The 13892-nt window shown below is 34.8% G+C and overlaps 1 protein-coding gene across 1 annotated transcript in view; it reads right to left on the minus strand.

The window, feature by feature from the left end:
- Positions 1-9611, minus strand: part of LOC111699363 (nuclear hormone receptor E75) — a 15081-nt gene extending 5470 nt beyond the window's left edge. The window contains exons 1-4 of the mRNA XM_023470032.1: positions 9403-9611; positions 9018-9253; positions 1520-1597; positions 1247-1372 (exon numbers count right to left, since the gene is read on the minus strand). Coding sequence (XP_023325800.1) covers positions 1247-1372; positions 1520-1597; positions 9018-9253; positions 9403-9478 — 516 coding nt within the window. The 5' untranslated portion in view covers positions 9479-9611. The remainder of the gene's footprint in view (positions 1-1246; positions 1373-1519; positions 1598-9017; positions 9254-9402) is intronic.
- Between the last annotated feature and the right edge of the window lie 4281 nt (positions 9612-13892).

Genomic DNA, 13892 nt, shown 5'->3' on the forward strand with positions numbered 1-13892 from the left:
TACTGAGTAGGTTCTCCCTGTTATAAACCTAACCCAGAGTACTGAGTAGGTTCTCCCTGTTATAAACCTAACCCAGAGTACTGAGTAGGTTCTCCCTGTTATAAACCTAACCCAGAGTACTGAGTAGGTTCTCCCTGTTATAAACCTAACCCAGAGTACTGAGTAGGTTCTCCCTGTTATAAACCTAACCCAGAGTACTGAGTAGGTTCTCCCTGTTATTAACCTAACCCAGAGTACTGAGTAGGTTGCCATGGATTGCTTGAATACTAGTGAAGGGTTTCCTAGTTCCCTCAATGCCATACTCATTCTGCAGTTCTACACTAAGATAGATAGATAGATAGATAGATCTAATAGAGGTCACCGCCTTGGTTTTTATTTGGGTTTTTAAATCAGGGGATAATATTCTCGGTCAAATAAATTCTTTTTTCTTTCTCAGATCAAGAATTACGAGCAATTTAATTTTTTAACTTTTTTATATTTTTTTTTGGTTGCGACTAGGAGGGGAAGAGAAACTTTCATAATATTATATGTCGTTGTTCTTGGTGTTCAAGAGATACCAGTGGGAGGAATTAAAACTCAACCTTGCTTGCTCACTGCTCAGGGTTCAACCTAACCTAGAGTCAAGGAGACATATCTTAACCTAGGTTTCAAGGGTGCTCTTAGGAGAAGGTTTAGGATTCGGAATTTATGGAGATACTACTTTAAACCTGACATTTTTAGGGTACATAAAAATCTGTTTTACAAGGTCACACCCCTCCCGCCCCACCCCAAATGTTTTAAACCATCTGCTCGAGAACAAATCCGTGTCACCACTTAATGGCAGATGCGTTAGTTAATAATTAGTCACATACGAGAAGGGGGGGGGGGGTTCTGGGCCCCCCCACCCTCGTCCAATGTAGGTATATGTTTAAAGGATTGATGAAGGATGAACTGCTCTAGGGTTTAGCATCTGCTCATCCAAGCTTTTTTCATTTAGGAGGATTCTTTTACAACCCACAGGGCTGGGGGGACAGGGGTGTCTGACAGCCCATTACTTTAATCGCATGTCAAATCTGATTTTATATAATAAGATAAGGACGAAAAACATGATATTAGTATAACTAAGGACGAAAAACATGATGATATAAGTATAACTAAGGACGAAAAACATGATGATACAAGTATAACTAAGGACGAAAAACATGATGATATAAGTATAACAAGGACGAAGAGCATGATGATACAAGGACGAATAATGGTTTTATACCTGATTACTGAATAGTCCGGAAAGACGAACTGTTAGAACCTCGAATACACAGGACTTGAGGAGGGTAACCTGGTCGTCATGTTGAAGACATTTAAAACCAGGAATACATTTTGCAAATGTGCAAACCTAGACAAACAGATTTAATTTCTGCAAACATAAGCTCATTACAATTAATCGTTTTTTAAAAGAAATATGGCAATACCATTTCTAATTTGAATTGAACCATGAATTGTTCTATAAAAAACAAATTATTTAAAGATATTTTATTTATACCTGTCTAACATGATCCATAAATCTATCTGAAAACTCATCTAAGAAAGACTGTTCTGAGCCTCCTTTCATCGGACACGTCTAAATAAAAAAAAATATTATTTATTTGGAAATTAGTTCGTCTAACTGTTATATAATGCTGTCAATTTTGGAGAAAAGTTAGAAACGTCAAAAAGAAATTTCATAAATATTTAAAATTTTTGAATTTTCCCCTAAATTCTTTGTGCTCAGTTAGCTATGTAAAAAACAGTCTTGGATTCAGTGACCTCAGGAGGCTGCGGGCATGATACAGTTCAACCTCATCCCAGGAGAGGCTGGGAGGAGGGGGGGGGTTATATTTTCTGTAAAAATTCCTCGGCCTCGAAGTTCAATGTACCCTCTATCCGAGGCCAGTGACCTTCGTGTTGGCCTCACAGAATACTCTAATGTTTGGCCGTGAAAACAGCCTCAATAGAGTCGGAGGCCAACCTTGGATGAGGCCGCCGCACTCACTTCCCGGAAGTAATATTTTTTTTTTATATTTGTGAGAATTTAAAAAATGTGACGACGCACCCCCCCCCCCTTCATGAAATAAGCTCATACTTCTTGTTGAGTTAATGAGCTGTAATAGCGTAAAATTTTCCCAGGTCCCGTGTCGCCATTTTTTCAAAATATAACAATCTTAATGATAAAGTGTTCAGATAACAAAGTTGTTCAAAATAATTAAAAGCACTGAAAACATCTTGAACAAAATTAGAGGTTTGCTGATTTTGAACAAATTCAGGCGCTGCCAAAAAAATAGCCTGCGATATTTGCATAAAAAGTTTGCAAGGATTTTGCCACTAGTTTTGCATTAGTTTTTGCTCGCCAGGGCCAACCAAGGACAAGTTTGCAGCAGAATATATGCAAAATCAATGAATAGATGAATCCTGGGGTTTAGTGGAGTTTATTGAAAGGCGTGGCCATTTATACCCTTCCTCCCCCCTACCCATCCCCCCCACCCCTCCCGTCACCTTCGAAGTTATTCATTGAACCATTCCAATTTTCAAGGACTTACAAAATTTAACCTTTTAACAAAGAAGAATTTATAGATTTTCGGCTACTTCACATATACTTTATAATAAAAACTATGCATAGGTTGTTTTTTACGTATCATACAAATTTTTTAAAAAGAGAAGAAAAAATATAGTTCTTCAAAAGTTCTTTTTAAACTTATTATCTTGTCTTTTTAAGGATGAAGTAAGTTGTTATATTTTTTAAAGAAATATTTATGTTGTTGACCCCCCCCCGATGTGGTTTCCCCCCCCCCCGGTTCATCTCTTGCCTTCAGTATAATGGCCTTGAGTAGAATTATTTGGTAGAATTCATGTTGCCAGCTTATAACTATCTATCTTTCTATCTGGGATATATTCTACTGTCTAATATATTTCTAACTAGTTCTACATTTACAAATATATATATATATATCGATATATTACAATATATCAAGTCTATTTGTCAAATATTTATAGATCTGTTGTTGCTGAAGTGTTAGCAAGGCCATCCGACAAAAATATAACTGTCTTATTAAATATTAAAACTTAAATTAAAAATTTTAAAATTTTAATAACAGATTTGAATAATACATTAGGATTTGAAGGTTTGAAGTGAACTAAAGTACAAGCCAACTAACATTGTACAAAACGGGACCTTCTGTGCAGTACAGACTGTACTGCATGTAATGAATAACATTAGTTTACTAGCGAGGTTAAAAAGTTTTAATTATCTGTTATTGTTTGTAAACAAATCAAAGTTTCAGATTTTTATCATCTTGATTTAAAGGTATACTTTTTGTGGAGTCAGCATTAGGGGAGGAAAGGGAGCTAAGGGGGAAGGTAGGGGAGGAAAGAAGGGGGGTGGAGAGAGAAATATAAGGGGGCTTAGGGTGGAGGTAAGGGAGAAAAGGAGGGGTAGGGATGAAAGGGGGCTACGGTGGAGGAGGGGAGGGATTTAAATTAGGTAAAAACATAAGAACAGATGCAGAGTATAGAGTACTGCTGCTGTATCTCCAGTACGACCTTGACTAGATAAAAATCAACCCTCAATGCACAAAATTGTTGTGGAGTGGGAGGAAGGCAGGGAGGGTTGAAAGGAGGAAGGGGGGGGTGAGGGTGAGGGAGGGGGGAGGATTGAAGGAGAAAGGAGGGAGGGAGAAGGAAGGGAGTAGGGTTGAAGGAGGAAGGAGGGATGGCGGAAAGGTAGAGTAGGATTGGTAGGAAAGTGTCGAAAAGTTTAAAGGTTGTGAAGGGTGGAAAGGTTTTATGAAGAAAGGGGATAGTGGGAAGGGTTGCAATGTTAAAAGGTAAGAAGGGAGGGGAAGGGGGAAAGAAATGTAAGGTTGTGAAGGAAAGGAAAGTGGGAAGAACGGAGAATGAGGGGTAGATTAAGGAAAATTGAATTGTTTATGTAAGCATATAAAGTTTATTCTAGACGTATAGACAGTCGGGGGGGAGGGAGAGGTCAACATATTTAGTTTGAAGGGGAGAAAAGGTGATAGATAGATAAATGGAGAGAAATACAGAGAAAACCTCAAGTATGGACTTATTAATAGGTTTAATAAATAATTTATATAGATAAATCGACAGAATAGGAGGAATAAAGTTAGAGGAATGAGAAGAATGGAGGATGGTTGGGAGAAGGAATAGAATGGAGGATGGTTGGGAAAAGAAAGAGAATGAAGGAATGGTTAGGAAAATGGAGAATGGTTAAGAGAATGGAGGAAGGTTGTTAGTATAAAGAGAAGGAAGAAGATGGGGGAGGAACTCCAAATTGTTTCTGTTAAAGGAGTAGAAAAGAGGAAGGTTTTCATTAGGAAGAGAAGGAAGAAGATGAAGGAGGGTTAAGAAAATGGTGGATGGTTAAGAGAATGGAGGAAGGTTGTGAGTAGGAAGAGAAGGAAGAAGATGGAGGAAGGTTGTGAGTAGGAAGAGAAGGAAGAAGATGGAGGAGGGTTGTGAATAGGAAGAGAAGGAAGAAGATGGAGGAGGGACTCCAAATTGTTTCTGTTAAAGTTTATAATATTCAGCCTTGAAAAGCACAGTTTAAATCCCAGCTCGCTATCTATCTATCCATGCATTTATTTATCTATCTATCTATCCCCGCATCTAATCCAATCCATTTCCGGTGTGACTCTACAGTATATGGTCTACACTATATACAACTACCAACGGTTTAACAAACCTTATAAACAACAGCATTCAAATCACCAAAACTCAAAGGATTTAAAATTGCACAATTCTCTGCTGAATTTGCAACAATGACCTTTTGCAAAAAGAATTTAGTTAAAAGTATTTATTAAAGACTGGAGATGTTGCTTTCTGTTGAAATGACCTTGATAGAGTATTAAAGTATATTATGTATATTATAACAGGCAAATAATCAGTTTAAAATAACTGTCGAATATTCTAAGGCTGATAGGATAGACAGTCTGAGAGAGGGGGGGGAGAAAATACCGATTAAGCACGAACATTTCTAATAAAAATACTAAAGATGCACAGATTCTTAAATATTCAAAATTCCTAGAAAAGTTAGATCTTATTTTTCTTTACACTGAAACAAAGTTGGATAAATGAATTTAAATTTTTAAAGGTGACGAACTGGTCTTTCGAGGCCGATATTTTAGAGGCCGGCCGAAGATAAACTATTAAATTCCCTAAAATGAGTCAAGAATGTTCTTAAATATCTAGTACATGTCGACACAAGGACTTGTGAGCTAAGTTTAACGAATCTTCAAAAATTTATTATTTTAAACGATGGAAAAAATCAAAATGTACTTTAAATAAAAATTTTCTCTATTGAAAAAAATTCTATGAAAATAAAATGATTTGACCTTGCTGTGTGAATAGTAGATTAATTAAAGGCTGAACTAGAGTTTATTTAAACTGTACTTTTATAACACCTATTCCTACAGTTAACTAGTTGAAAAGTACTAATATTATCAAATTTTTAAATTATTATCAAATTTCATAAAACAAAAAAAGTAATTTAAGTATGAAAGGTTAGGGTAGAGCTAGGAAGGGTTAAGTATGGAAAGGTTGGATGTTAATTGTAGCTTATTGGTTGTAATGTAAATATATGTTTATATTGAGTAAAATTTTTCCCTATTCCCCCCTCCCCCCCTCATCACCCTGTCTATTGAAGGGAGAGGGGGCCAAGGACAGGGAATGTAGGACAAATCCCCCACATTCCCCCCCCCTTCAAATAGGAACTAAATAAGGGTGTGGTAGTTGTATAGAAGGTGTGTCTGCTCTTATGTTCTATTATGAATAGTTTAGTTTATGTTATCCATAATATTCATCTAATTATTAGTTTTAATCTTAGCAATTATAATATATTGATAAAGATTAATAGAATAGATTGATATTAAGTATATTCATGAACATAAAAAATTAATGATATAAATAAGATAGAGAATAAGATTAAAAATTGGATGGATGAATGGATGAATGAGTATATGAAAGGATGGATAGATTGAATGAGTATATGTAAGGATGAATGAGTATATGAAAGGATGGCTAGATAGGATGAGTATATGAAAGGATGAATGATTGAATGAGTATATGAAAGGATGGATAGATAGGATGAGTATATGAAAGGATGAATGAGTCTATGAAAGGATGGATAGATTGAATGAGTATATGGATTAGAAAGGTGGGCCTAAACATCCAATAACACTGTAGGGTTTACCCGTGCTACTGCTATATATACAATATACATATATAGTGGGGGAAATAAATGCATTTATTATGAAGGCCAGGTTTCCCCTAAACAGTAAACATATCCCCCCCTTGCACTTATTTCCCCTACACCCGGCCCACTTACCCAAAGTATATGGAGTATATGTACACATTAATATACGTCAAAATATTTACTATGTATACAACTCAGCCTGTTCACTTTTATAAACAAACCATTTTACATTATCTGTGAACATTCAAGGAGGAAATGCAATGCCCCTCCCCCTGAAGGCACTTTTCCTACTCCCCACTCCCCTCCAGTCCATATACCTCTATACCCCCCACCCCCACCCCCTGCAATCAAGCAAAGGTTCCGCAAATATTTCCTGCATGGATTCTCAGGCCTGCTGCCTTGTTTGTCAAAATTTAAAGGTCGAAATGGCAAATTTTTTCCTGACTGATTCTACGGAGCTGAAGGTCGCGTATCTCCAGCTGATTTAGTCTCTACGCAGCGAAGGTCAGATTCGCCCCATCTCATGGTTTGTGTAGAGGCAACGGTATACTCCTTCAAGCCATCCTTGATTCAAACCAGTTTTACACAAACACACACACACAGATCTAGATACTTGGCATACACCTGGTTAAAGGGTCAGGTCGAGTTTAATCAAAGAGTGGGTCAACTTCTACAAGATCTATCAACGTATCGAGGGTTGAAATATCCATTTGCCTCTTCTTATCAATAATTCCAATTCCTTCCCACGTTTTACCTAAAGGAATCTACAAAGAAAGAATTTAAAAATGATTTAACAAATATGGAGATGTAATAATGAACCTCCCCTCCACCCTACACGCCTACCCTTGAAATTATTGCAACCACGCCTTTTCTGAATATGTACTTACTTCCTCATAGGGTAGGACAGTACAGAGGGAATAAGATACATAAATGCATTTGGATTGTACTTTTTGTATTGTCAGGCATTCTACAGAGGTGAGAATTTATAAACAACGATTTTATTGAACTATGTAGTTGAACTACTTCTCCTGCATTGGTTCAAGTTAATCTCAACTGTATTTTAAATTTAGTTGAATTAGATGTAAGTAGTTAAACTACGTCTTGCTATCTAAAATCAATTTAATTAATCAATAATGCGTCATTTCTTGATCCTACTTCTTATTCATGGAAAGGGGTATAAGAGTGATTAAGCAGAAGAGGAGTTGGAGGAATATGCAAAAATATAGATAATGGAAGAAAGGTTTAAGATTGTGTGTATAGAGCGGGAAAGGGGGGAATCTTTAATGAATACTATATCTGTAGTTGTTTGTAATAATAATAGGGAAACAACGATTTTGTTTTCATATATTTAAAACATTAGATATTTACAAATCTTTTGACCCTGAAAAATTTAAGCTGTGTAAAATATTCCCAAAAATATTAAAAATTTAAGTTTTGTGTAAAATATTTCCAAAAATATTAAAAATTTAAGCTTTGTGTAAAATAATTCCCGAAAATATTAAAAAATTAATTAAGCTTTGTGTAAAATAATAAAAATTTAAGCTTTGTGTAAAATATTACCAAAAATATTAAAATTTAAGCTTTGTGTAAAATAATTCCCAAAAATATAAAAAATTTAAGCTTTCTGTAAAATATTCCCAAAAATATTAAGAATTTAAGCTTTGTGTAAAATAATTCCCGAAAATTTTAAAAATTTAAGCTTTGTGTAAAATAATTCCCGAAAATTTTAAAAATTTAAGCTTCGTGTAAAATATTCCCAAAAATATTAAAAATTTAAGCTTTGTGTAAAATATTCCCAAAAATATATATAATTTAAGCATTGTGTAAAATATTCCCAAAAATATTATTCAAAGTGAATTTTGTGTTTTAATATGAAAGCAGTTTAGTGAATAACCCTAGAGAGGCCTCTTAACTGGAGAAAGAATGTAACATCAAATTTCAAGGCCGATCAGCTTTTTATTTCATCATTACGCTGATTGTCGTCAATTCCTCATTATTTACAAATCAAAAGAATTTATGTAATTTAAATAGATGTTCAACTACGGAGTTAAGATGTAATACGTTATAATGATTATGATACTGATATATATTCATATGTATTTGCATTTTTTATTATGTAAGGCCTAAACACTAGAAGGGTTCAAATTACTTGAGAGGTTATTTCAAGGGATGCATAGGGGGGGGGGCTTGAATTTAGTATATCAAGTTACAACTTCGATTGTTTTACTAAAATAATATTTTAAATAAAACAATACTTGAAATTATCGAAATTCACATAATTATGATTATAATGGAACTGATAAAAAAAAAATTATGGATAAAAATGTGATTTTGCACATTGTGAATTTTTTTAAATGAAGAGTTAACAGGAATGGGCTGCACCCCCTTCCACCATTTTTCCAGGTGAACTCAAATCCCATAGCCCCCCTAAAACGCCCTTGGTGTAGGGGGGGTCGTCCTTGACAAACTAAATGTGATCTTGAAGTTGTTTCGGATAAATTCATTAAAATCAAATCTTGTCCAAAACTTTGAAAATAATATAATGATGACTTTAAATAGACATGATTAGGATGTATAAGGACAAATACGTATCATCTCTGTATAAGGTGAGCGAATAATCAAAATAGCGTGATCCAAATCATTTGCCGTTTATATTGTATACAAACATGGTATCAGATCATTTATCATCAGTTGATTTAAATTCAAATTCAATAAGTTTAAAGTAGGTAATATAACAGCATTATATCACAGAGAAAGAATAAAAAATATTTGAAAAAGAAGTTTTTTGTCTGACCTGTCCCGTGCATGTTGCAAGCTTGAGTTGATTTTGTGCACCGCTAATAAACGGTTTTATCTTCTCTACTGTATAATCACAAGTATCATAATGCGCGCGAACAATTGTGTCTATTATCTTACGCTCGTCCGACATCTCAAAAAGAACTCGGCTCTCCATGATCTTGGCCTTGCTTGACTGCATGGCGGCCAAAATTTTGGCCTTTTCACGTTTAGGTACCCGTCCAAACCGAACAGCTGAAATAAACAAATCATTAGTATAGAATAAACTGAAGTTTTGATCTTGTGTTTTTTCATCATCATGATTTATCTAATGGGTATTGTATCAGCACAATTTGTTGACTACTTGTTATAGTTGATCTGACAACATTTATGTTGCTTTTTACCAGGATAATTGAAGGTGGAACCATTTTGTAGGATTCCTTTTAATATTGAGTTTTGATTCCTGTCTCCTGTTCCCATTTTGTCCTTCTAGCACTAATAAAATAATAATAAAGCTTTATAACCGTCACAGCTAGGGTAGCCAAGGTTGGATTATACTGAGTACATATCTCCGTATAGTATCACAGTATAGTATCACGGCTACGGAGTGACTGAGACACGACTACGAGGTCTCCGAACTCTACTGTCCGAAGGATCGGGTCGGTACAAGCTTTAGCTCTGAGTGTGACCTTGAACTTGTCTCAGCGGTACGCGGCTATTCTCCTTCCACACATAGCACCAGGAGAAATCCATGGTTTCTCTACTCACTCACTCACTCACTCACTCACTCACTCACTCACTCACTCACTCACTTACTCACTCACTCACTCACTCACTCACTCACTCACTTAATAACTCACTTACTCATTTACTCACTTAATCGCTCACTCTTAATCATCTCTCACTTATTGACTTACTCACTTACTTGCATACTCTCTCACTCATATACTCACTCACTCACTTACTTACTCATTCCGTCAGTAACTCACTTTTTTTCTAATTTTAGCTAAGTTTACTTTAATCAATATTTTTACCACTTTGTTCTAGCATATTATTTCATTTGGAAAATATCTTAATTTCATTCATTTATTTTCATTAATTTTTCAGAGAGGCCTTCTCACTTCATCAGAATGATGAGGCTTAATTCCCTTCAAACTCCGAGAGGCCCATTCCCCCTTCCATTTTTTACATTTCATAAAACATCAAGGCTTTTCAACACCTTGTTTACATATACAATGCTCTGCAATGACCCCCCCCCCTTTAACCCCACTTCATGTCACACCTCTCTGATAACAAATTTTTGATTATTATTTAGCCTTGAAGGTGTGTGCGTCAGAAATACGCGAATAAAAATATTTTTGAATCATCATTATTCATACCTCGTTTGCACTATTCACTATTCATATCTATCAAACTAAATGGGGGCAAGAAATGTTGCGAATTGAGCAAAGAACCAACCTCAAAAGTTTCTATTTTCGGTCCCATTCTAAATAAAAGACCCTCCCCCCCCCCACCTCTAATCCCCCCTGCTAACTATCCCTTTCAACTCTTTCATCCAACCCCTCTTTGCAATTTATATAACACAACGAATCCTTTTTAGTCCTTTATACAGACTAATTTTTCTCAGATTATTCATTTATACCCTTTTCAGGGACATTATTGCGTTTTCGAGCCCACCCCCCCTTACCCCTCTCACCCCTTCATTTCCTATGCAAGGGTTGAAAGCGGGTTGAAGGCCAAATAAAAGGACATTTTGAAAAAAATTGTTCCAAATTCATTGTTGAAAAAGGATGAAGAACGGACAAAAGAGTTTTGTGAATAAAAGATTCTTGCAACTGGAATAGAATGATAATTGTCAACGGTACCATCTGCCGTTATTTATTGAACAGTGTCTATATTTTCCAACAAATTTTTTTATAAAAAAATTTAAAATGTCGAAATTAATCCTTGAAACGGAACAAAAACAGTATTTCAACTTTACTGAGAAAATTTTTAAATTCGGTTTTTTGTTTTATCATTCGGTATACATACTTGAAAATATATTTGGAGATATGTGTCTAGAGGTCTTTCTATGCCTAGTGCTTAACTCTCCTAGGCCTATGTGCTTAGGCCTGTAAACAGTATTACACAGGCCTAGGTCATTCAACTCAAGATAATTTTCAAGTTCAAGTTTTAAATACAATTACGGAATCCGAATAAATAACTCCGGACTAAAAAGAAGAAAATTATTTAAACATTTTTAATAATTGAACTTTTTATTCAGCGCGAAACCGGTTAAATTGAATTAAGAAGGCAACATTTTTAGTTAAAATTTACACCGCAGAGTCTTGAAGAGGAATAAAAAGTATGAATTCATAACTGATCAGACTCCCTCTCTGGTTCTTTAAAAAACCCTTCTCCTTCTCCCCCTCCCTAGTTCTTTTCTTATAAATCTTCCCATTCCTCCTTCTCTTTTCTTTTCTCCCCATAATGTTTTCCCTTTTCTCCTTCTCTTTCCTTTTCTTCTCACAAATCTTTCCAATTCTTTCCTCTTTCCTTTCATCTTATATTTTTCCCATTTCTCCTTCTATTTCCATTTTTGCAATTTTTTTCCCATTTCTTCTTTTTTTCTTTCATCTTATGTTTTCCCATTTCTCCATCTCTTTTCTGTTTTCTTATATTTTTCCAAATTATATTGATCTATATTTCTAAGAAGAACAAGCTGAATACTGGATAAGCTAATTATTTTCACAACCTTGAGAGCACTTCTAGGCATTAGGTAATATGATAACATATCCCCCCCCCTCTCTTCTTATGGGTGCTCAGTGCTCTCCCCCCCCCCCATATACGTAAACAGACTCGAGATTGTAGAGGCTGTCCCCTTGGGGTTCCAATCCTCAGAGGCTGACCTTCACTAGGAGGATCTCTGCAGGTTTAAGGGGAGGGGAGGCCAGGGGGGTCGGCCGAAGACGGCCTAAGCGGGGAGTTAAGGCCTCTATGAAGGGGGGGGAGGATGAGAGGAATGAACTCTATATTCAAATTTATCTTGGACCGAGGTTACAGACAAAAATTATAAAATTTCATCCAAAATTATAAAACTTCTATAAACATTCTTAATATTTATATAAAAATAACAGATAAGAGATGAGAAAACAAAACAGAAGTATATATTTTGTGCACTTTTTCTTATCCTAGAAAATCTTCAAAACTCAAAAGGGGGGGGGTAATTCTTTAAAATGTATATTCCCATGATGCATAGATTTATATCAACAGAAATTAAAATTAAACATTTTCAGTCATTTTTTGCCTCTAGTCTGAACTAATTGGAAAACAAAAATACAAAACCACAGAAAATGCATGATAACACTATCAAATGATAACAAATATTTTTAACACACATGGATAGATAGATAGATAGATAATAGATAAAAATTAAAATTGATATATTTCAAGGGCACAACATTGTGGAAACAGTGCTTAGAAGATAAGGAATTAAACTAAGTTTGATAAAACCGGTTTAAACATACAGAAACAAAAATAAACAAAAAACCTCCCCTTTCAGAGCTTGCATATTATTTTACAGTTGAAAAAATAAACATACAGTTTAAACACTAAAAAAACACTCTTTCACAGGTTAATAAATTCTTGTTTACTTTAAAACCTTTTGATTCGACCGACGCGCTAGCGAGCTAGGTGACCTACTATACAGAAGTTGACCTGTTTACAAACACACAAATATTAGTGCAATCCATTTATTTTAACTGTACTACATGTTTCCACAAATTCCAGGTCAAGAATTTTAGAAAATTATTTAAAAATATCCTTAACCCCCATTCTCCCAATATTCCCCAAGTTACACCAAGATATATGTATATATATATAGGTAGAGCTGTTTAAAAAAGTCAAGATGGGTTGGAGAAAAAATGACATATTTAATTTATTGCTGGGGGAGGGGCGTGAATATATTTAACAAGTTCTAGACATCTTTTTATCGGAGTTCAGACAAAATCTTTTTATTGAAAATATTCTAGAATCNGGGGTGAGGCTAGACTTATTTATGACCTCAAGACGAGGCTGTATAGTGTTTGACCTATTTGTTATCATGCATTTTCTGTGGTTTTGTATTTTTGTTTTCCAATTAGTTCAGACTAGAGGCAAAAAATGTCTGAAAATGTTTAATTTTAATTTCTGTTGATATAAATCTATGCATCATGGGAATATACATTTTAAAGAATTACCCCCCTTTTGAGTTTTGAAGATTTTCTTGGAAAAGAAAAAGTGCACAATGTATTATCTCGTGCTTTGTAGTTGAATAAAAATATGAAATATAATCTTTTTCAGATTAATCTGTTTAAACCTAATACTTCTATACAAAATTTCATATCAATTTCTCAAGACAGAAACATCAGATAGATGTATCGTTCAACGCCCGAGATTCTCAGATTTTATCCTATAGCCCCTTTTCATTTTTCCTTTACAGTCCCTTTAAAAGACAAATACTATAACAAAATACTAGCAAATAACACGAATTTAAAGGTACTGTAGCATAGTTTCAGATGGCCTTCATGTGAAGATGGCTAATTCATTCTTGGTCAGAAAAAGCTTTTAACCCTAAACAGAGAGTAGGGGGGGGGGGCGTCAAATGCCCCCCCTCTAGTTTTTTTCTTAACACTCTCATTTTTGTCACTATCATCGTGAAATTTCGTGACTGTTAATGAATAGAAATTTGAAGGATTTTTGTAAAATGCTTTTTTTAAATGCAAAGGGTAGAGTACAGAGGGCGGTAAAAAGTCCGGTCTGTGTTAACAAAATTTTAAACAGCTGTTTTTTGAGGTTAAAGCTACAAATCTATATTTGTAAAATGCCCTTGAAAAATGGATGTCATAGAAGCATGTGTCACACTTTGATATTTGTT

The sequence above is a fragment of the Eurytemora carolleeae genome, unplaced genomic scaffold (assembly GCF_000591075.1).
Source record: "Eurytemora carolleeae unplaced genomic scaffold, Eaff_2.0 scaffold356, whole genome shotgun sequence".
Taxonomy (NCBI): Eukaryota; Metazoa; Arthropoda; class Copepoda; order Calanoida; family Temoridae; genus Eurytemora; species Eurytemora carolleeae.